The sequence below is a fragment of the Vanellus vanellus genome, assembly GCF_965231255.1.
Source record: "Vanellus vanellus genome assembly, contig: HAP1_SCAFFOLD_71, whole genome shotgun sequence".
Classification (NCBI taxonomy): Eukaryota; Metazoa; Chordata; class Aves; order Charadriiformes; family Charadriidae; genus Vanellus; species Vanellus vanellus.
The window spans coordinates 240,838-264,026 of record NW_028126759.1 but is presented as its reverse complement, the minus strand read 5'-3'; the positions used below and the strand labels follow the sequence as shown (position 1 = coordinate 264,026).

General features: G+C 52.5%; 1 protein-coding gene across 1 annotated transcript in view; it reads right to left on the bottom strand.

Annotated features, from left to right (window-relative positions):
- Window positions 1-724: 724 nt before the first annotated feature.
- The window catches only part of LOC309685777 (electroneutral sodium bicarbonate exchanger 1-like), a gene marked incomplete at both ends in the record, with an annotated part of 120,364 nt that continues 97,899 nt past the window's right edge, over window positions 725-23,189 (bottom strand). The window contains 23 exons of the mRNA XM_082501496.1: window positions 725-812; window positions 1,323-1,420; window positions 1,817-1,948; window positions 2,049-2,222; window positions 3,503-3,571; window positions 5,016-5,267; window positions 5,866-6,027; window positions 6,381-6,494; window positions 7,198-7,359; window positions 8,252-8,357; window positions 8,460-8,705; window positions 9,587-9,720; window positions 9,855-10,029; window positions 10,516-10,607; window positions 10,772-10,918; window positions 11,356-11,443; window positions 11,817-11,974; window positions 12,107-12,216; window positions 12,363-12,551; window positions 13,506-13,666; window positions 13,858-13,993; window positions 14,397-14,540; window positions 15,252-15,333. Of these exons, the coding sequence (XP_082357622.1) occupies window positions 725-812; window positions 1,323-1,420; window positions 1,817-1,948; window positions 2,049-2,222; window positions 3,503-3,571; window positions 5,016-5,267; window positions 5,866-6,027; window positions 6,381-6,494; window positions 7,198-7,359; window positions 8,252-8,357; window positions 8,460-8,705; window positions 9,587-9,720; window positions 9,855-10,029; window positions 10,516-10,607; window positions 10,772-10,918; window positions 11,356-11,443; window positions 11,817-11,974; window positions 12,107-12,216; window positions 12,363-12,551; window positions 13,506-13,666; window positions 13,858-13,993; window positions 14,397-14,540; window positions 15,252-15,333 (3,219 nt within the window). The remainder of the gene's footprint in view (window positions 813-1,322; window positions 1,421-1,816; window positions 1,949-2,048; window positions 2,223-3,502; window positions 3,572-5,015; window positions 5,268-5,865; window positions 6,028-6,380; window positions 6,495-7,197; window positions 7,360-8,251; window positions 8,358-8,459; window positions 8,706-9,586; window positions 9,721-9,854; window positions 10,030-10,515; window positions 10,608-10,771; window positions 10,919-11,355; window positions 11,444-11,816; window positions 11,975-12,106; window positions 12,217-12,362; window positions 12,552-13,505; window positions 13,667-13,857; window positions 13,994-14,396; window positions 14,541-15,251; window positions 15,334-23,189) is intronic.

The following is a 23,189-nucleotide window of genomic DNA, read 5'->3' as shown; positions in this document are numbered from 1 at the left end:
TCCTGCCAGGGAGAGACAGAAGGGCGAACTGAAGGCAGGACCCCAAACCAGATCCGAGAACCTGGTCGCGATGAAGAAGAAAGTGGAGAATGCGTCACATACAACAGAAACATTCAGAGTTTATTTTGGGGGAACAAAAAAAAAAAGAGAAACAGAAGAGGAGGAGTGAGATATTAAAAAAATAGCACTGAACGATGAAGCGGCAGCAGTCCCTCTACCGCTACAAAACGGCAACAACCCACACACGAACACGCGAGGCGGAACACCACCGAACTCCCACTGACTGTCATGTGCACCTCAGTTTGCTGCTCTGGAGAGAAGGAATGCCTGAAGCACACCAAGGACAGCTGAAACCATCGCCGTGGCTTAAAGGGGAATCCTCCAACTGGAAAACAAAATAAAAGCGGTTTCTGCCCATGTCTGCGTGGGCACATCCCCGAGTCACGTTCTCACGCCTCTCCTTCAAAGTCAAGATTCCTACACATGAAAACTGGAGTCGGGGGGGAGGGAGGAGAGAGAAAAGGAGGGAGAGCGTCATCAGTGGGGCTGTTGCCCCGCTCGTGGGACCGCGCCGGCAGAGAGGAGCTGGTTCGTGTGCCGCAGCCCTCGCCGCTTGCTCGGCATTGCTGGCAAAAAAATACAAAAAGCCGTAGGCACGTGCCACCGCTCGCAAAGGAGCACGGCCACGTTCCCACGCGATCCTTTACCTCTTTCCTCCCCCGATTCAGACTGTTTCTGTGCTCATAGTGAGAGCCTTCCACATGGTTGTTTTCGACACCTCATCCGAGATATTAATCTCCGAAGGATCAGTCCTGCAATAAATATTTGAGACAGCAATCTGTGACTGTGGGAACTGACACCACCCAGCGCATCAGCACCAGCAAGAGGAACCGGGGGGAGGAGAACCAAAGCTGCGCATAAGCACAGCGGGTTGGGCGGGAGGAGGAGGTTTGGAAGGCGAGCCGGAGAGCCGCAGAGCTACAGCTCTGTGCAAAGGCTCTGCACAGAATCCCAGACTGGTCAGGGCTGGAAGGGCCCTCTGGAGCTCCCCCAGTCCCACGCCTGCCAGAGCAGGGGCACCTACAGCAGTGGCACAGGACACCTCCAGGCGGATTTGGAATGGCTCCCGAGTGGAAGACTCCCCCACCTCTCTGGGCAGCCTGTGCCAGCGCTCTGCCGCCCGCCCTGCCCATAAATTTGCTCTTCCCGCCAAGCTGAGTGCATGGCGCTGGGATGCTCAGCAAAGATAAACGCAGTGAAAATTCTGCCAACCCCCTTCAGGCTAATCTTGCCGGGGGTCCTGCTGCTTGGTGGGGCTTTACCTGTCGCTGCTTGGCTTTGGGATATCCGCGGTGCTGCTCTTGCCCAGCTGCAGCCGAACGGAGTTTGCTGCAGCAGCTTCCATCATCTCCTGGGACTCCTGACATAAAAAGGGACAAATCAAAGTTCTCTGTCTATGATCGAAGTGGAGATAAACTAAACACCCAGCAAAACTCACGTGCTGCCCTCTCCTTCTGACCTTCTGTTAGCGCAGCCGGGGAAAGACGTTTCACTCCAAACATTTTGGGTTAAAACCACCCTTATGAGCAAATCTTTCCATCATAATTATAATGTTTATTATAAATGGCACCTTTAAAAATTATACCGCTATTCAAGTGTTAAGCTCACTGCTAATTTAATGCGGGATCCAGGCTGTCAGGATCTATTTCTATTGAGTTCAGATCTTCCCCCAACATTTCAAGAGAAGCTGTGATGGAAAGAGGCAATCTCAGAGCCCGAGGGAGACATCCAGCCCCGAGCACCCAGCAAGCATCACCTCTTCTTTGGCTTCATTTTTGGCATCAGCCAACTTCTTCGTGCTTTCTGGCATAAGGTCATCCAAAAAGCTGAGCTCCCGCTTTGAGAAGCAGAAGTCCATCACTTTCCGGACAAACACGAGAGCCAAAACCTTCACAAAATGAGAGGGAAGAGGGGGTGAGGTGTAAGATGATGCTACGTCTCACTCCGACGCTGCAAACGTCCCGCTGCTGAGCGGCACCGGCTCTTACCATCATGGGAAAGATGATGGCAGCACGGGACACCTTGATGGCCCAGAGCAGGACGAGGCAGATGAGCTGGATCACGGTGAAGAAATGCACCTTCCGCAAGGGAACGTGCCGCAGGTAGATGAAATCCGGCTGGTGTTTTGCCGGCATCCAAAAGAGCTTCAAGCGGTCAAAGAACTGCAAAATAAAAGCGGAAAAGTTACTCCTTGGGGCTGCGGAAAGTTTCCGGCCCTGTTGGGACGTGGAAGGAGTTTTCAGGATCTCACGTGCAGTGAGAAATCCTGGATCCCACTTTGTTCCTCCTGGGAGCAGCACCCGTTTTCCCTTTGCTCCATCTATAAACCAGTGTGTCCATGAGAGCTGCCCACCAAATTGCAATTATTCCACATCCTTCTATTATAGAAACACAGAAGGGTTTAGGTTGGAAGGGACCTCGAAGATCATCCAGTCCCACCCCCTGCCCTGGGCAGGGACACCTCCCACCAGCCCAGGTTGCTCCAAGCCCCGTCCAACCGGGCCTTGAACACCTCCAGGGATGGGGCAGCCACAGATTCTCAGGGCAACCCGCGCTGGTGCCTCACCACCCTCACAGGGAAAAATTTCTCCCTGATATCTCATCTCAATCTGCCCTCTGTCAGTGTCAAACCATCCACCCTCGTCCCATCGCTCCCCTCCCTCATCCAGAGTCCCTCCCCAACTCTCCTGGAGCCCCTTTAGGCACTGGAAGGGGCTCTGAGGGCTCCCTGGAGCCTTCTCTTCTCCGGGCTGAACACCCCCACCTCTCCCAGCCTGTCCTCCCAGCAGAGGGGCTCCAGCCCTCCCAGCAGCTCCGGGGCCTCCTCTGCCCCCGCTCCACCAGGTCCATGGCTCTCCTGTGCTGTGGCCTCCGAGCTGGAGGCAGCACTGCAGGAGGTCTCCCCAGAGCAGAGCACAGCAGAGGGCACAATCCCCCCTCGCCCTGCCGGCCACACTGCTGATGCAGCCCAGGATGTGGTCGGCCTTCCGGGCTGCGATCGCGCATTGCCGGCTCATGGTGAGCTTCTCATCAGTCCGCACCCCCAGGTCCTTCTCCTCATACCATCTCACCCCCCCTCCCTGTTCTTCTATAAAAATATATTTTTAATATATTCTATTCTTCTGTTTGTTATTTGGCATTTCTCAGCCCACTGAATCCCCCAGCGAGGATTCCCACCGGCAGTAGAAATTGCCTTCGCTTTGCACTGAATTCCCCCATTTTCACCACACCAAACAGTGCCCTGTCCCAAACCATGACGCAGAGCGCGCTGAACTTGCCTGGTCCTCCCGCCCTACGTACCTCCTGTGCCCCCACCAATCTTTTCCTTATACAAAATACTTTCACTGCCTGCTTTTGGGGAGGTTTTCTCCCACACCACTGCTTTTTTCCTGCGTCTCTGGAGATGACACAGCAGGGAGCTGCACGCTGTAAGAGTCCGTACCTGAATCCCTCTGAGCGACGACACACCCATGTAGAGAAAGACACCGTAAAGCACAGGCATGGGTATAAACTGGGAAATTAAAAAAAAAGAATGAAATAATTTATTTTTTTTAATTGCTTTTTCAGTATTACTGCTCTCTTCTAGAGGCACTGCCTAAAATTGCCTAAAGCTTTCCAGTTTCCACAGGGTTGGAGATGTGTCACCTCTTAACCCGTAGAGGTTTTGTGCGTGCGAGTGAGTTAATGCTCTGCTTTAGGCTGAGCTTCTGAGTTACGTTTCATTAGAATAATCCTGTTTTCCTGAAAGGTTGGAGGAAAATAGGCCATTTCACCCATGCTACTGTACGCCACGTTCTGTGATGGCAGAAGAACATTTCTACACATTCTTGCGGCAACACCCAAAAGCAAAGTGCCTCCTTTTAGCCTAGAGCTGCGGTGACTTTGTGGGAGTGTCCTGGTTTGAGAGACACAGGACTAATTTCTCTTCTAATGCTTGGGAAAACTGCACTTTTTTAGAAGACTCCAGTGTCTGAATTTGTGAAAATATTTACTTTACAGCCAGCTGTGGTGTGTGGGTCTCAAGGTCTCAGTGTTTTCGAGCTCGCCAGGTGCAGGGATGAGGAGGAGCGAGACCCGGGCACTTGACCCAAGCTGGCCAACAGGATTATTTCATACCATCAACATCACACTCATTATAAATTAGAAAGTTTGCTGCAAAGTTCTCTCTCTCCCTTGATGGCTGCCATCCTGAGAACTTCGTGCCCTGGTGCCGGAGCCCTGAGGCCTTCCCTTCCTCCTGAAGCCGTAGCACTCGCAGTGTCCCACATTAGCTGTCCACTGCTGGGAGTGCACAGCTTCCTACTGATAGAATTGGCCGAGTATAATCTTTGCATATTCTGTACTGGTGTCGGGATCAATATCAGTTCTTTAGTGCTGTTAATGTTAATTATCTAATCTTATTCTATTAAATCTGTTTATACTTCAGCTCTCGGGTTTTCTTGTTTTTCCCAATTTCCCTTTCCCAGGTGGGGAGGGGTCATCGGGTGATAGAATGATTGTCTAAATGACCACAAATTGTTATGGGTCTCTCAAACCGTAACAGGGAGGAACACACAAGGAAGCCCACGGGGATGATTTTGGTGTGTTTAGCTACTGGGAAAGGCTGTTGGGAGGCATTTGGGGGAGCCAATTGCATCCCATAAGGTGCTGCCTGCTTGAAAGACAGCAGTGTACTGGTCTGAATCCGCTTCATCATAACCCATAAACACAGGTGGGCCTGAGAGACACCTGGGAATTAAAGCAGTTGTCCTGCTCGCTTGCCTCGAGGACACCAAACTGGGGTGTGAAGGGCTGGAAAGCGTAACTGAGGCTGGTTCCCACCGTGGGCCAAGCCTCAAGGTTTGGGATCGCCTCCTCCTCTGCTCCACACCTACTCAGGCCTGGAGGGAGGGGATGGTTTTTGTATAACCTCCAGAAAGCTCACGCTTGTTGGGCATTTTGCATTTTCCTCTTACCTTTAACACCGAAGTGAAGAAGACAGAGCAGCCCATGAGCACAAAGATCATCAAGCCGGTGACTCTCTGCTCTCGTATCCCCAGAAACTTGGGTTGTTCTCCTGGAGCTGAGCAGCCAGACTCCACTTTGAGGCTATTGACGTGGGTGATGGACAGGACAGTCGCAGCCACAAACCAGGGCAGCCCCATCACGGAGCACACCCCGAGCATCACGGCCACCATGAAAAGGTCCAGGTGGTACCCGCATCCTTTCTGTGGGCAGCAAAACAAGGAACAGAGCATCTCACAGCACAAGAGTGAGGACAACGTTGCGACTCAGACTCAAACCCTACTTGGGCGCAAGTCACCCTCTTGAAAATTTAAGAGAAGAATTGGCAAAAATAAGGATGGATCCGGTCTTTGCGCAAGCACCTTGCATGAAAATCTGGCAGGGGTTCAGACCAAGTGGATTTGGGAGGTTTGTGCAATAGCTACTTCTCAAAAAAAAAAACCAAACAAAAAAGACTATTTTCATTCATAAAGAAAGTTCTACCACTGGCAAGCAAGGCGTGACCCCGAGTTATCCCTGGCAGTGTGTCAAAACAGTTCGTTCCCCCAGCTCCTGCTGGCGTTTTGAAACAAAAACACGCTTCTATAGTGCTCGAAAATTAATTTGTTCCTCCAAAAGGTTGCTCATCTGAACTGCCCTCGTTTGCTCCCTGTGACATCACTAATCCAGCAGAGCATCCTGCCACACAGCCTGACATTGTCCCAAACCAACGCCTTCACAAAGCACTTGGCATAGGAGCTTCTCCCCACACCTGCAGCCCAGAGTGGGGTGGGGATGGGGTCAGCTCTTGCAGCCCCTTACCTTCAGCTTGTGCTCCTTCCTGTTGACAATGACAGCCGTGATCTGCTGATCCATGAATATCAAGATGGTGCAGAGCAGAGCTGGGATGGGCGCGGCCAACACTGTCCACCAAGGGTTGGGCCCTATGGGGTTGACCAACCACCCGCGGTCGTCTCTGGTAGGCTGCAACAAAGCCAAAACACACATCAGGATCAACTCCCAGCCCAGCCACTTCACTGGCTTTGATTTTCCTCTCCATCGCTGTGCCGCCTCATCTCCTGGCCCTGCCTTCGTGTCACCCTCTCCTACGGGGTTCAGCAGTGCCAGCGTCCTCATCGCAAGCACCTGTACATACTTCTGTAGGTATCAAGTTTTGGGGCTGGCGTCTTCTTTCCAGAAGGAAACAATGCACTCGGAGGTGGAAGAGGAGATGGTAACACCACCAGCATCTCCAGACTCAGCCCTGTCCTGTCCCAGCATCACCTTGTGGCATCCCCAAGGGCTGAAAGCGGCTCCACACCAAAACACCCCATTACCTTGAACATGTGGGGGACGTGGAGCTTCGGTGACGGGATCCCAACCAGGAAGTCAATGAGCACCATGACAACGATGGTGAGGAAGACACCAAAGTCACTTACTGCGGACCGTACCTGGGGCAAGAAAGGAGAGCTGAAAGGGACAGCACAAACGGGGCCATACCGTGAGATGGAAAAGTTAAAGACATCAACAGCATTAAGGCTGGTTAACAAATTCCCACCACTCTGAGAAGATGCAGCCAAATCCCTCGGTTAGATGCTGTTGCTGTGTTTGTACCTGCGAGATCTGGTGTCAGGCAATAAAAAAAGTTTAATTAGGTGGAAAAGGGTGGTTTAAATTCAAACTTTAAAAAAAAGCCAATAAATATTAAAAAATAAGGAAACAGACGTCTGCCACTACAGCTGCACTCACAGCGACAATGGGAATAAGGCACTGAGGCATCATTTACTCCTCAAAAGGAAGAAACAGTGTCTTTTGTGTCTTTTTCTATGGCAGCTCCTCATTTGAATCAACTTTCCCCTTGGGCACACCAGGTGAAAAAAAACACAAACGAAAAAACAACAAACAACCAACTTAGGAAGACCTGATTTCCCACTGCCTGGGCAAAAAACCGCTCCGGGGCAGGTCGCGAGGCAGGTGGGAAATGCTACGATCGTTTTGCACTCCTGGAAATGAGTGAGGGACATCCAAGTTTGGCCTTCAAGGTCCAATATTTCCCAGTTTGACCAAGCGGTGGCAAACACTGCTTAGTGCTCCGGGAAAGCCATTTTGGGAAATGAGTGTGGAGACTGCTGCTGGCCACCGTCTTCTACCTACTCTGGTCGGGAAGTAGCGGCTGGTCTTAAACTTCTTCAATAAGCCCGACAGGACAAAGGTGGAGAAGAAGAGGATGCAGCACCAGAAGAGGACATCGGGCGTGTAGGGGCCATCGTGTCCACAGGCAGGTCCACGAAACTCTCCATGCAAATACCGACATTCCTGGGGAAACAGAGCATCAGGACACAAAGGTAGTGCACATGCGGCAAGGAAACCTCGGATAACTAGGGAGTTTGGAGGATCTTGCTCCAAGATCTGTGACCTCGGGACTGCTGCTGCCAGCGGAGATTTATATTTAACGATCAACAGCAGCTGAATAAGTGACACATGGAACTACACAGACAGCGGAGAGAGGAGATGTGATGGGACACTGTACCACAGACCCATGGCACATCCTCTGCTTGAACAGCAGGTAACCGTGGCTGAAGAAGACACCAGAGGGGAAGGAAACACTGGAAACTCTTGGGGAGAGTGAAAGAGGGAACGGGGAATGAGGGCTAAGACAACAGCGACAGGAAAGGAGAAGAGACAAATTGTCCCTTCCCAGGGGCGGGCTCACAGGACACGGACAAGGGGGGTGAAGATGTCCATAAGAGCATCCCACCCTGTGCCTGAGCTCTGATTCCAGCAACAATGGCCCAAGGGGCTGCTCAGACATGCAAGTTTATGCACGTACCTTCAGACAGCGCTGAGTAAGAAAGCAAGGCCTGGAGTTACTAGGAACCAATTAAGGAAGCTAATTATGGCCTTCAAGCATGAACTGAAGTCCTCCAACTTCTCCAATAACCAAAGCACCCACTGAACCTTGCTCCCAGACAGAACCGCTGTCCTGAGGATAACAGTTATTGCCCACCATGTCGGGGATGAGGTAGAGTCTCCTTCCCAGGCCCAAGGGGGTTAAACCCACACCTTAGACTGAAGTAATGACTTTTCAGAGCACCACTGGCACAGTTGGAAGCCCATCATCACCTGAAGGGCTCTGAGCTTTGCACCAGGCCAGTGCCCCTGGAACCCGCGGCCGCAGCACGAGGAAGCAGTGACTCGGGGCACTTACAGTCACCGTGAGGTTCTCCCAGGTGATGCCAGACACATTGATCTTGTTGCTCTCCCAGAACTGCAGGGTTCCGTTGCTGGGATGGGTCGGTGCCTCACACTTACAGCTGGGAGGAGAGAAGCCAAGACAGGGGTGAGGGGAAGGCGATGGAGGTGCAGCCCTGAGCTCCTGCCAAGGGGCAGTGGCGTTTTAGGAGGAAGAAACCCACTAGGAGATGGTGAGGAAGTCCAGCTTGCTGTGCGTGTGCACAGGGTAGGTCACTCGCAGGTGACTCAGCTTCTCCAGAGCCTCGTAGATGAAGATGATGCAGATGAGGGAGGCAAAGGCTTCTTCGGTGAAGCGGGTGATGTAGCACACCAAAGAGCTAGCATCAGTGGCCACCAGCACTATGCAGAAGAAGGCGGTCCACAGACCAATGCACGCCCGTAGAGAGAGATAAGAGAGCGCGTAGTCCCTGGGAAAGCAAAAGAAAACGCAGGGTGGAGAGGGCAGCAAGAGACTCCGAGCCGTGCCTTCCTTCGGGGAAAGTCGGCAGCAATTCAGGAGCGTGTCAAGGCTGCGGATGGTAAATGCAGTTTCCGGTCCTACGACAGACAGCCTCGGGGCTGCGGCACAGGGTGTGGGCCCGCAGGAGGAGAGGCTAATTAATCCTTATTTAACAATGACCTTGTGTTAATGCCTCGGAGCCTAACTGAGGTCAGGTCCCTGTTGTGGAAGGTGGTGTTCTCCCACATCACCCCGATGCCCTAACAGCGAAACCGGCTGGGTTTGCACCCAGTTACCTGCTGCCAGCAAGTTGGGGCTTCAGAATAAATTTAATTGCAATAAGGGGGTTAATCTCCCATCACAGTTGCCACAACAAAAAGACTGTCATGGAAAATATCCATTTCGCGTGAAAAGCTCCTGCTTTCTCAAAAATCATCAAAACATTGGACCAGAAAACTCTTTGGATATGTGGGTAAAATATATTTCCACTTCCAGCAAAAATCATGCAAAAAAGTGCCCGAGTTTGTACTGAGAGGAAAGCAAATCTTCCCTCATTCCCAAACCAGAGTCATTTGTCTCATCTTCCCTGTGCAGCCAAGCTCGGGCATCCACATCCTTGTGGTTTCTCCTCCTGCTCTTTCACTTTAACCCTAAAAACCCCGAACCACCCATCCATCCTTCAGAGACTGAGGGCTCCTGCACCGTCACATACTAAAGCAGCAGCGCGTGATGTCTGTGACACAGAAGACAACTTAAATCCACCAACTACCACTAAGAAAAACATCTTTTCTCCATCCCTGCCTTCTTCCAAAGGCGCTCGCAGCACCTGGCCGCAGCAGCCAGCCTTACTTGCAGAATTTGTAGAGGATCTTCTCGAACACGAGGACGGGGCCGGTGCTGCCGAGGATGGTGAGAGGTTGGCCAGCAAAGAGGGAATACACCACGCCGGTCATGGATGCGCCCAGCAGCGACTCCATGGCACTCTGTCCGGGGAAGAGAGGCAGCAGTGAGTAATTAAATTATTAGGGGGAAAAACACAAGTGCAAATTCACTGCAGCAAGGACTTCTGCATGAGTTTTGTCCTCCCCTGTGCCACCCAACAGAGAGAGGTGCTCACTATGTGGCCGTTGGTCGCCTCCCCCAGCAGTCCCCCGAAGGTGATGATGGGGGACATGCAGGCACAGTAGAGGAAGAGGAAGGACGCCAGACACTGCAGGCTCAGACCATCCCGAAAGTCACTCCAGAACCAGGGGGCTTTTCGCTTCACATCCCGGATCAAACCTCCAAAGAGCCTGGAGGAAGGAAAAAAAAAACCAAACCATTTTCGTGGAAGACAGCGTTAAGTTTTCTTGGCTGAGGAAGGACAATCGCAAGCACAGAGTAACTTCCATTGCTAAAAAGAAGTCTCCTTCTCCCATTTTAGCCCCAGTAGAAACTGAGGCATACAAAAAACCCTCCAACAAAAAGAAAAAGAGACCAAACCTGAGAGCCCGTCCCCTCTTATTGCAACAGTCCCTCACTTTGAGAAGCAGCAGAGCTCTACCTGGAGGTACTTACACATCTGCTTCCACCCCAAAGCAAGAAAACCTGTGTGCAACCATGCTGCGGCTCAGCCCAGCTGCCCAAATCTCCCACCCGCCCAGCCCAGGGGACCAAGCTGGGAACCTGGAGCCCCTTCACTGACCCAGTTAACCCCAAAACTCTGCTAGAAGGGAGGTGTGCGCTCAGATTTTAGGGGCAAACAGAAAAACACCCCACCAAACTATTTCAGTTCACACCTTCCTGTCCGCTCCAGTTCAGGACCGCTGTGCTTCTCCGGCTTGCTGTGAGAAGCGCTGTCATCGAGAGCTTCTGGCACCTTCCTTTTTTCCTGTTAAAATGGAAATAAGATAAAGATATGTCTTTGCAGCCACTGGCTTGTTTTGCTTTTTGGGCTGGGTACGTGACCTGTGAATTTGGGCCCCTGAGCAGCACCCCCAGCCGTGCTGCCCTCCTGCCCGTCCCCCTCGTGCCTCCTTCTGCCGCAGCACCCACCTGCGAAGGGACGTTTTTCGGGGGCTCAATTCGGATGGAGGGATCCCACTCTCCTGGCGGCAAAACCATGACCTGATCCAGAAACTCATCGATGCCAGCCACCAGGTCAGCCCGGTTCTTGGCTTTATAGGCAACATCGTGGAAAACCTGCCGTAGGAGACAACCTGGTGAGAGCATGACCCATCTCGGATGTCCTAACCAGTGCAATAAGCTCTTGGCTAAATGCAAGGTCATTTCCCCCAAATCGCCTGTTGGAAGTGGCAGGAAATATTCCCCCCAAAGCAAAAATCTGTGCATCACAGTATTTGTAACCATCTCCACCAGGCTCCCGTCCCCCATGGCACACCACAGCCTTCTGCTTCAAGCAGAGAAGTTTCACTGGCCCTGGCAATGCCACCACTGGGGACAGCGTGCTGGGGACCCTGGGGAGAAGGATGAGGCGCGGGCTGCAGCCCAGGTGGGATTTTAGCCTCCAGCAGGCAGCTAACAGGGACAACAAACCCTCTTCCTCACTACTACAGAGACAGGGAGAGGTGAAGAAAGCCCAAAAAAATGACCCGGAGATATCTCTTATCTCGTCACACCTCGTCCGTCATGATAGTAGCCATGGACCTGCCGATCTCATGGTACTGATGGGCTTTTCCTCCTGGTCCAAGCAAAACAAACAGGAACCTAGGCAAGAAAACCAAAATGAGAGAGAAGAACATGGCCTCACTCAAAGGGCGCCCAAGGAAATCCCTGGGAGCTCCCAGCCCAGAGCGTGGCTCCAGGGGGGACGTGTAGGCTCACTGACTCCGGTGATGAATTTGAAACGCATCAAAACCAAATGCAAATTTGAGGTTTGGGCCAACTTTCATTAAAATTGGCCAATGGGTTTAAAAGCTCCAGCAGGGAAGGGAGGAATGAAAGCACGGAGATGTGGGTGGGAGAAACATGCTTGCTCCCACTGGCCGTGTTCCCCTGGGACGCCCAACTGATGCATGAATTTGGTGTTTTGTTGTGGTGTTTTTTTTTTAAATAAAAACTTTGCGCTTCTCATTCAGACCTCGTTGGGATGGGAACTTCCGTCATGCCCGAGAGGAGGACAGCTGGGGTCAGGCGGACAAATGCCACGATGGGCTGGCGAAGGAAATCCAGCTCTCCTACGAGCACGTTGCACGCTTCAGCCCCGGTGGGAATTTTCTTCATGAAGCGCAGCTCCGCCTGGGCATGACAAAGGATTTTCAGGCCATTACCCCAAAAGTAAAGCCCACCGCACTCTGCAGAACACTCTGCAGCCAAGTTCGCAAGAACAAATCTGGCCCTAAAGGCGTAACAAAGCTACGAGTGTCTCACCTTGCTTAGATCCACTGCATTGGTGTCACGGTTCACCCCATTTTTAGCTTCTGCAGTGGTGGGAGATGGATGAGGAGTGAGTGTTTGGGTTGGGAGGAGAAAGAAAGACACTGAGAAAGACAGGCAAAGAGCAATCGGGACACTTCTCCTTTGCCGGGAGAAGTCTAATGGGGCCAAAGCCCTGCAGAAACCTTCACCTGGTGCCAAAGCCTGGCAGAAACCCTCACCGGGTACCAAACCCTGCAGGAACCCTCACCTGGCTTGCCGAGGGGATGCACGTCTAACTGCTTCTTGCTCATGTCAGCAAATGAGCAGACGATGGGGAGAAGGTTGTTTCTTTTCTTCTCGTTCTGATGGTGATGCTTCTTCAAAAGCACTTCTCGAACTTTCGCCCGCATGCGCTCATCAAACTCTGCAGACTGCTCTCGCTGGCCCAGGATCATATCTGGAGATGGCAACGGGAAACGAAGCCGTCAGAGCAGAAAGTCCCCAAGCCCCGACCCCTCAAGCCCCCGGCGAAGGCTGCGCCATGCAGGATACCCTAACGAGGGCTCAGCCTTGCTTAGCAAGACGTTTTAACGCAGTTCAGCCTTTGCAGCGAAAGGAAGAATTCTCTTTTGCTAAAAGCCATCATCAAAGTGCTTATTCATCACTCCGCTCAGATAATTATTCCCAATCCTAGATAATGCCATTTTTTTGCCCAATCTGGCGTTTCTAGACAGACTCTCTAGACTCGACACATTTCAACAAATTATAAGCAATCTCTAGCACAGACTTTCCCAGAGTTTCCTTTGCCCATCGACTGCAATTTGCCAAACACAGGGAGAAACGTGCTAAGAACGGCTCCGACTTCTCCAGCTCTTGCAAGGGCTGAATGGAGACCTGCCAGTCAAAGATAATTTCTCCAAAGCCGCTTTTTCAATTAACTTCAATTATCTTCCCCACAGAAATATGCTGCTTGGTCACCTGCCATATAAACTCTGCCTTTAAAGCTCTTAAATCCTGGATGTTAAGGCAATAGGAAAAAAACAAAACAAAACAAAGAACGGGAGGAAACAGCTTGTAGTAAGTAGTTTATTTAAGGAGGTTCAGCTCTTAGGCAGACTCCGTGTTTCTGAGAGCAGCCTGCCAAGCCCTGACACTCCTTTCTGGCCGGAGAATATTCTCTAATCGCCTCTCTGACCCCACAAATTGCTTTCAAAAGGCTCCCATACTGGGAGAAAAAGCTGATGTGACTGTTGTACACCCAGTCTACATCCAAAAAGCAACCCACGATTTAAAAACACAGCGCAACTTCTGGAAAAGGATGTGCCATTGGGGCAGGGTTTGATACGGGAGTGAAGGGCACCGCGGCAAATTGAGCTCAGCCGTTCCCGGCGGGACGCAGCGTGCTCAGTACCTGCGATCTCTTCGATGCTGTTGGCACAAACGTCCAGCAGCACCATCCCGTTGCTGATGCAGCTCCGCAGCTCAAAGAGGCTGTGCAAGGACAGCGTGGCCACGTAGGGCTTGCTCCAGCGCTCGCCGCCATCTTCCACGTCCTCCTCAAACTTCAGCCACCTGCGGACATCGGGCACGATCAGCCCCGTTGCAAGAAAACAGCCTCAGCTCTGCAACCCCTTCGGTGCAGCTACGGGGCGGCAAGAGGAGAAGGCTCCGCGCATCGGCACCTGCAGCTGCAAAAGCTTCGCGTTCCGGAGAGCGGAAGGCAGAGCCCACGGCCGCCACCGCAGCCGGCGGCAGGGATTTACCTTGCCGTTTCCTTCCACTCGGCATCTTCACCCGCCTTCAGGAAGATCTCATCCAGCTCAGTGAACAAGTGGTGGGGAACATGCTGCTCGTCCTCCTCGGTGCTGAGGATGAACTGCACCCGCTGGGATGGGGTGTCTGGGGGCAGAAGATAAATCCCGTTACCACACCTGCATTCGACCCGTCACGCTCACACGCAAAGTGGCCATCGATCGGCACCAGTTCAGCCCTAAATATTGGGCTAGCCCCTCTCCCCCGGGTCTGGCCAGGATTGCACAGAGCCACGGAGAAGGAGAAGCATCTGTTCCACCTCTGCATAAGGACGGGCCACTTTCCTTCCCCACGTTTCCATTTTTAAAAGCAGGATCCCTCTACGGAAGACCAGCCTCAATCCATTATGCCTTCAACTGCCTCCCAAATAATGCCACTTTCCCTCAGAAGAACAGCAAACCACACAAATCAGCCACACAGACCTGCTTGCAGAGGACCCCGACACCCACGCAGCCCCGAGAAGGCTCGTGAACACTGCGGCGGGACTTACAGTGGTAGCCCTGCTCCATCGGGGCACAGTCCTTCTCCCGTTCCTTCTTCCGATGCTTCTGGCGGTGGGGTCGGTGGTGCCGGTGGCACCGGTGGCTTTGCCTCACCAGCGGCATCCGCACGCCCACGGACAGGGTGCGGTGGCCTGCGAAAAAAGCAGTGTTCGCATCACTCTCGATATTGCGGAGACGGTTGACGCCGCTGCCACGATTAAACCAGCGCATCCATCCCAGGAGGAAACACCAACTTCTCTTCGTTTTAGTTTCGCTGCATCCCTGAATGTCAGAGACCCCTCCCTTTTTCCAAGCCTGTTTTACTCTAACTTTGCAACAACAGAGCAACAACAAGCGATGGCTCCGGGTCACCTAAAAGTGCCCTGAAAATATCAACCCTTGTCTAAAATTCCAGCTTTGGCTGGACAACACTCAGACCTGCTCATTAAGCAGCCACAGAAGGTAATTATTTTTAAAATCTTTGTATGGCACAAGGCAACAAGAGGAGATCCAATCAGTCCTGTGATAATGAAGTCTGGAACAAAAAAAAAAGAAAATCACAGCCCTGTGTCTGCAGCCATCAAATTATTCTCCTGACCTCTCCAAGCCAAGAGCAGCCTCTGAGGAAACAAGCTGGGAACTACCAAGCTCTGTGGCCAACGCTCACACCGCAGATGCCATGGGGGCTTTTTCCCCTCTGTCTAAAAGCCATAATATTAAAACAATGTGAAAATAACTGTGCTTGTTTATTTAGAAGCACGCCACGTTTCGCTGCAGGTGATGCATACGCTGAGCACAGGACGCGGCAGGGACTTAGCGCGACGGAAAAACGCGTGGGGCTCGTGGCACCTCTCTCGACTCACCTTCCAGCTCCTCCTTCTCATAGTGAATAGTGACAGCGGTGCTCGTTCTTCCCTGGTCAATCACCGCCTCCTCGTCGTGTCTCTGTTTAGCGAGGAGAAGAAGATACAAGTTGGGACCAGGTGAGGAGAGCTCCCTTACGTCTTCCCAGTCATCACCCATCCCTGCAGCCACGTGAGCCCAAGAGCATCACACCTCTGCGTGTCTCCTCCTCCAGGCACAGCCCAAAAAACACAGACTTGGAGGTTTTTATTCCCATACCCAAATAAAACCACCTGTAATGTCACCTGTATTGTATATACCGTGAGTCTGGAAGGATTTACTAAAAGGGGAGACAGTTGAGTGTTTCAAACCAAACCCAAACCTCCTGCTTCGTTCTTGTGGTTCCTTTTGAAAAATTAAAATTAAAAAAGGGATTTCCAAACTGGGGGTGGAGTGGGGTGGGGGAACCCAACTCCACACTTTTGAGCACAGCCGGTTTCATTCTCCAAAAGTGATACCTGCAGGACTCACTAGATGGCACTTGGCCACAGGACATGGCCACCATCAACCTCCAAAGGCCCTCAAGAACCTGCAAGGGTGAAGCTTCGACTTCAGCCCAACCAGGCTCGGGCTTCTCTTGCTGCAAGCCTGCTTTCCACACAAAACTGCGTTTTTCTCCTCAAAAGAAAAGCCAAAGACTAACAGCTAATGCCCTCCTTGGCTGAAATACCACTGCCAGCGCTGCACAAAGAGCATCTGTGCCTTAAAAGCTGAAGGAGAATTACAGGCGTTCTCTTCTCCCCTTGCCCCTGGGCTGGGGAAGGGCATCACCGGGATCACCACGCTCAAAGAAATAAAAACCCAACCACGTCTCACACTCGAGTCGCAACTGCAACTTTGAAAGGGCCTCCAGGAAACCCTTCTCTTTAGAGAAGAGCAAAACACCAGAAATCTGCTTTTTATCCCCCAAATCCCTGCTTCGACTGAATGGCATCATCTGCTGCCGCGCAGCAGCGACACTCGGGAAGCTCACACCTCCCGCTCACCAGTTAATTTAATGAGCAAAAGGAACAAATGTTCCCATCTGGGAATGAGTTTTTTCTGGCCCCCGAGTACTAATTTCAAAGCCGACTTGCTGCGACCTCCCCGCCACCTCCCGGCACTCGCCCGCGTCACCCGGCAGCCGGATTATGACGCGCCTGTGGCTTTCCCGTCCTCTCTCCCACGCCGATCTCCACCACCCTCCGTCCCTTCTTAGCAATGCGTCTACTCCCCTCCAGATTTACCGGAAAAAAAACTCAAAAACCCAAACCCCATCCTCAGAAAAGGCACGGGACAAAAGGGGCTTAATCAAATCGCTTTAAATGGCAATTTTAGTAAAATCATTACTTAAGTAAAACACCAATTTGAATTAAATCACAATTTAAGTAAAATCGCCACCGAAATAAAACCCCAATTTGAATTAAATCACTGTTTAAATTAAATCGCAACTTAGATACAATCACAATTGAAATAAAATCGCAATTTAAATACAATAGTGAGCTTGAGTGTGTTACAGGGGTGTCAGAGTGGGAATAAACGGAGCGATTTGGGCATCACAGCTCCCCAAATCCCCCCCGAGCAACATGGGGAAAGTCTGCTTCTCTCTCAGAAACCATTTTGGCTCCGTGCTCCCACCCACGATGCTAAACCTGCCCCCGGCAGGGCACAAAGCATCGTCCCCCCGCATCCTTCCCTGCTCTGGCGACATGCCACTGGGATTTTGGGAAGTCTCCCCCCCTTTTTGGGGGATGCGCAGCCCCTCGGCACAGCCCTCCCACCTGTAACTCTTCCAGAAGTGTCATTTTGGGACGCTCCTCCTGCTTCATCCTCAAGTCGGTCACCGGTTTTGGGGGATAACTGAGCCTCCAGATCAATCAGAGGACCAAACCCTCCGACTGCAGCCCAGTGACTCCCAGTCTGCACCATCTCCAGCACATAAACAGCGACCGTTGCTGGGATCGGAATGTTCAGGGTGACCCTGGCAGTTATTTAAAGCTATACACCCCAATACTGATCCCGCTTGGAAAACTTAGCGGATGGGGAGAAACCTGCTCTGTTTTGAGGAAAAACTATCCAGAATAGAGAAAAGGGGTGGAAACGCTGCATCTCGGCAGGGCAAAAGGTGTTACACAGTGTTTGGGTGTATTTGAAAGCCCAAACTGCCAAAAGACCACGTGAGGCACAAACCATTGGGGAAATGCCCGTTATGGGGCAGCCCTGATTTTCATCAACATTTCCTGCATCAAATCAGGGTGTTTCAGGGAGGTCTCCCTTCGGCACAGCCTCCGTCCCTTCGCGGCTTCCATAAACCCTCGTTAGACAGACCAAGTCCTACGCCGTACGGAAATGGCCAGAGAAGCCCCATGTTTTACTCTCCTCGCTTCCGCCAGCTATCTCCAGCCCTACTTTATGTTCCGAGCGGAGCTAATCCCTCATTTCCAGCCTACAGATTCATTTGCTGTCATTAACTTCCTCCCTGGCGCTGCTCAGCACAAAGGTTGACAGCCCCGGCTCGCCCTGAAAGGTGACATGGGATGTAAAATAACACAGCGAAGGAGGATGACAATGAGGTCTAATCCGTTAAAATCCCATCGGGATCCAAGCTCAGATCTCTGCTGCTTTTTTATTATTTAGTATTAAAGCTTCAGGCGCAAATACAGGAGAAAGAAGCCAAGCGGGTCCGTGGCAAGACACTCCGAGAATCCCATCGCCCTTCCCCAGTTGTTGCAGCAGAAATCGCGGCAAACCTCGCACAGAGATGCCACCGAAGGAAACGGTGCCACTCAAAACCCTCTTTTTCCCGATTAAGACACCCAAATGGACTCAGAAAGGTTATTTCATTGAGGAAATCGCTGGAGGATTTAAGGATTTAATAAGTCTATGGGATCTGTGGATGTGTGGGCTTGGGATGGGACGGAGCAGGATGGAGAGAGGCCTCCAGAAAGCGAATTATCCCATCCCAGGATGGGTACCAGCACTCACAGACGCTTCGCCTTCCCTCTTTGTCCTTCTCCGCCACTGCCAGGCGCTTGGAAAACATCAAATCATCGAAACGGGGCTGGGAAAGGGGATGGCGAGCTCACTTTTGAGTTTCGGAGCAGAGGGTGTTGTTCCATCTCAAGAAAACTTCTCCAAATTATTATTTTGCTGCAGGGTTTTTTTTGTCCCAGCAGGAGAGAGAGGGATTTTTGACTGTCCTGCCTCAGTTTACCTGTCTCAGTGCAACTCCTCCAGTTAGAAAGAAAAATCTTTCCCTGGGGAAGCTTTGGTGTAATTGAGGATGAGGAAAAGCACAAAGCAGAGGTTCAGGTCCGGCTTTGAGTCCTCCCGGTGCCAGGGGAGGCCAAAAGCATCGCACGAGCAGGCAAACTTCCCATCTCAGCCCCCTCATTCCGTCACTCGCAAGCTGGACTGGCCACCAGCAGCAGGAGGGAGGATTGATGTAATTAATCTCGCGCAAAGTGTAATTAATAACACTGATCCCAGTGTTATAAGGGGATGAGGGGCCAAACTGGGGGAGCTGCTCTAGTGGTGGAGCAGGAGACCCCCCTCCTCGCCCCTCTCCATCTCCATCCTACCCAGACGAAGCCACCGGTCCTGTGGCTCCCTCCTTTGCTATCGTGGGGGTCAGCACCATCCCCTGCAGGGACCCCTCCAGCTCCTGAGCCAGGATTTGGGCTGTGACGGGGACTGGACCCGGGAGAGGACACATCTCCAGAGCCCCAAAGTGGGGCTGTGAGGGGGACACACACGCAGGTCACAGCTGAGCATCACCAGGACATGACCGTCTTCCCTTGCTGGCAGAGACGCAAATTCCTCTCAGTCTTTCCCGTGAGCTGTAATTTCAGGGCAGATTAATTAATTCCCCACCTCTCGTTTGCCCCCGAGAGCACCTCCTGCAGCTGGGTCCCATGGGTGCAGCGGGGGGGCGGACAGGCCCTCCCCCGGGCCAAGGAGATGCAGAAAGAGGGGGGGACCACCCAGCCACCTCCTGCCTGCACCCCAACACCGGGCGCATCCGTGCAAGCGCCCGGTGGGACAATAGCTGAGGTGACCGGGTAGCATGGGGCTCTGTGGGGACAGTGGCCTTTGTCCCCCTGCTCTGAAGGGCCACAGCATCACCAGGGGGTCACATCGAGATGCGGAGGAGGGGGGGTCTGGTGGGGAGACCCCCAACAGGCATTGCCCAGGTGCCTTCCTCCCCTCCTCACATCCCTCCCGCACCCAACTTGGGTACCCCTCGCCTCCCCCTTTGAGCCCCCACCCCTCTGCCTTGCAGATGCCTTGCTGATGCCTTACACCCCCTTTCAGCGGCCTGCTGTCCCCCCTCCTTGCACACCCCCAGCACCCTATTTTAGACACCTACCACCCTCCTTACCCCCTCCAACCTTGCAGATGCCCTTCACTCCCCTTTCCATGGCCCTCACAGCCCCTTGCAGATGCTTTGCCTCCCCCATTCACCCCCACCCCCTGCTCCCAACGTGTTTCCCCCCAGCCATGAGAAATGCCGCAGTGAGCAGCCATGGAGCATCCTCCAGCCACACCGGCGGCACGGCCCGCCCGGGGGTACCAGGCATCGCCCTCCCTGCCCTGGTGCCGCTGCCCCCCACCTGACAGCTGAGGACCCCATCGGCCCGTTGCTGCTGGTGGGCATGGCGGGGCTGGGGGGGAGATAATTGCTTGATAATGATACTCTTAAGACATCCAAACAAAACACTAACAAAAATCACTACGATCACAAAAATGAGTAGGTTTCACAATAGGCTTTGCAGCTGTCAGCTCAGGGCAAACTCAAAGCCATGCAAGATTTTGTTCAACCATCCGACTTCTATTGCCTCTCGTAGATTTCTGCCATCCAAGTAGAAAACAAATTAATTTTTCTTATTTTCTCTTTTGACTGATTCCCTGTCCAATCAATACACCAAGGAGGAGATCGCGTGTAATGCCATTCTCCGTGTTCTGCCGTCTTCCAAACTGAAGGGAACTGCATTCGAGAAAGTGCTCGAAAGCCCAGCAGTTATCGCCTCTGTTTTGGACCCGCGCTTCAAGGAGATGCAGTTTCTCAGCCCCAGCCTGAGAAGCGAGTTGCACCAGCCAGTGAGAACCACGCTGTTGTGGGTTTGCAACCACCAGTCCCCATCTGCCACCCAGTCTGGGGTGCCAAACTCAGATTCCAAAGCCACGGGCACAGATGCCGGCAGCCAGCTGCCTGCTCGCAAGGACCCATGCACCAGCGCCCCGTCTCAGAGTAGCTACGACATCCTTCTGGGGTAGGACCCGATGGAGAGCATGCCCGAGATCCACCAGCAACTGGAAAACTACATCCTGGAGCCCCTCTGCAAGCACAGCACCAGCTGGTGGAAGAAGAACGAGCATCGCTTCCCGGCCGTGGGGCGGCTGAGCCGGCAGTACCTCGCCATCCCCGCCACCGCCCTCCTGCCAGACCAGGCCTTCGCTGCTGGGGAAAGCGCCCTGGAGCATCGGTGCACTGTCCTGGTGCCGGAGAATCTGGTCCAAATTCTGTTCTTGCATCCACATTCTGATTTTTTAGAATCAATGTGAAACAGCAACAAGACTTGGAACAGGAACTGGCACGTGGAGCCCTTCCCTGGGTCAGTGGGGGGTTAAATCGACCCGCGGGGTTTTGGACACCACAGTTAGATAGGGTGCCGGGTATTTTTCCCAAACTCCCGCCTTTTTGGCATCGCTTGGGCAGCACCGGCAGTGAGGAGCAGGCTTAGGGAAGAGGTGTGAACACGCCGATGCCTCTTCTGACTTTTAGGGTAGTTTTTTTATAAATACAAGTGATGGGAAACAAAAGGAGAATGTTCGTACCCGCTCTGCAAAGCGGGCGCTTCGGGGAAAGAAGTTTACCATGGCCCAGACCTGAAGATCAATACTTTAAAGACAAAACAGAACCAAAATACAGATTTGCTTCAACCGGGCGGGAATATTCAGCCACACAAAAAAAAAACCAAACCAAACCAAAAAAAAAAAAAAAAAACAAAAAAAACCCAAAGCCATGAAAATCAGGTGGCCTGGCAACGAAAAGTAAACCTTTTCTCCCTCCCGGTACACCGCCAGCAGAGACCAGCCCCCTTCTTTAGATGTCATTCCCTGAACTAACCCAACCACCATTGTCACTGCCAAACGCTGCGTTATTTGTGCAAACAAACACCGATGGGCGCTACAGCGCAGCACGAAAGGCCAACGCCGACTCTGGCAAATAACCAAGAGGCCTCGCAGACATCCAATGCCTTCACCCGCCCCAATCCTGCTGCCGGCTTTGTCATGGCAGTGCCGCTGCGCTCTCCAGTGGGAAAACCAACCCGGGAACAGCACTGTGTGGCGCAGGCCCAGGTTCTCCTTTGCTTCGCACCACCAACCGCACAGAACGGGTTTTGACGGCTTCGATTATTTCTGGCTCAAACCCAGCAAGAGCAGCCCCAGGACTTGAACGTTCAACAGCTCAATTTAATAAATTGAGGAGAACACATAAAAAAAAACCTTACTCCTCTCAGAAGAACAACAAACCTTACTCCTATCAGAACAACACTAAAGCCTAAAACTAAGAGCTAAAAGATGCCTAACTAAGACCGAAAATCTACACGTCACTATCACCTAAGGGGGAAACACTATTAAATACAATACCTTATTCTCTGCTGTTCTTATCTTCTGGGTCTTTCTGGAGTGGGGGTGACCTCGTGGTGGTGGACCCTCCGCAGAGCTCAGGCGCTGCTGGAGGCGAGAGATGGTGGGTGAGGTTTTCTTAGTGGTGGAAAGGGACCTGGTTGCTGGGCTGCACCGGCAGTTGCCCAGTTGCCAACGGGAGGAGGTCACCCTCTGGGCTTCTGCCGGCTTCGCCGCCCTTTGAAGACGTCCCCAGGGCCTTCCGATCCTCCCGTGGGCGATGGTATTTCACATGCGCGTTCCTCCCGTTGACTGTCCCAAACACCCTGGAAGGGAAAAAACAAACGGGGATTTTTAACTCCTTTTCTAAGAAAAAAAAATTTGTTAGACGACGTTTTATTACTTCTAATTTTGTGAGTTTCTTGTGCGTTTTGCTGCGTGGTGCCACACAGTCTCTGCCGGTACCCCCGGCTGGGTGGGACCTCGTTGGTTAAACACGGCAGATCATTGGGGATTAAAATAGGAGAATTAACATCACGATGGATCAAAATCGGGTCGGACTGAAACTCGAGTGGCTCTGCGTGGCACGAGCAATGTCGCTTGGCACGAGCGACTGCAGCGCAGGAGACCTCGGGCCGCAAACCGCAAGAAGGAACTTCAGTGGAACCTTTTTCTCAGCCAAACAAAGGAGAAACGCTGGGATTCTCGCCCAAGGAGATGAACCGCCCCAGGCCTGTAATGGGAGGAAAGGGCCTTCAAAGAGAGAGAGAGAGAAACCGTTGAGGCTGCAGTCAGCGGGAGACGGAGGAGCCCCGAGTGCAGGGGAGACGGGAGGAGGATGGAACTGAGCAGGAACAATCCCGACAGGTTCGTTGCTCCAACAGGCACAGAGGAAAAGCGGCTATTAAACAAATGGTGGTGACAACACGTGGCCATGTGCGGCATGGGACAGGTGCCCCAACACCTCAGGGAAGAGACAGTGAGGCCTTCAAAGGCACAGGAAAACACAGCGGTTTCAGCTAAAAGTCCAACAAAAGCAGCAGGTGGCGGCGGGACAGTGGGAATCCTCCAGCTGCCCTTAGTTCTGCTCCCCCCCAGCCATCTTGGAGAGTTTCCATCTGTTTGAGCCCAAAGCAGTGAGTTTCAAGAAGAAAAAGCGAGCAGCTCACCTTCCACACTGCCCGCAGGGAAACCCAGCTGCATCGCCTGCGCCTTCAACCCCGCGCGGAGCGTCCCCGGGATGGCGGGAGGGACTGCCTGTGCCACGGGGCGTCTTTTCGCTGCTC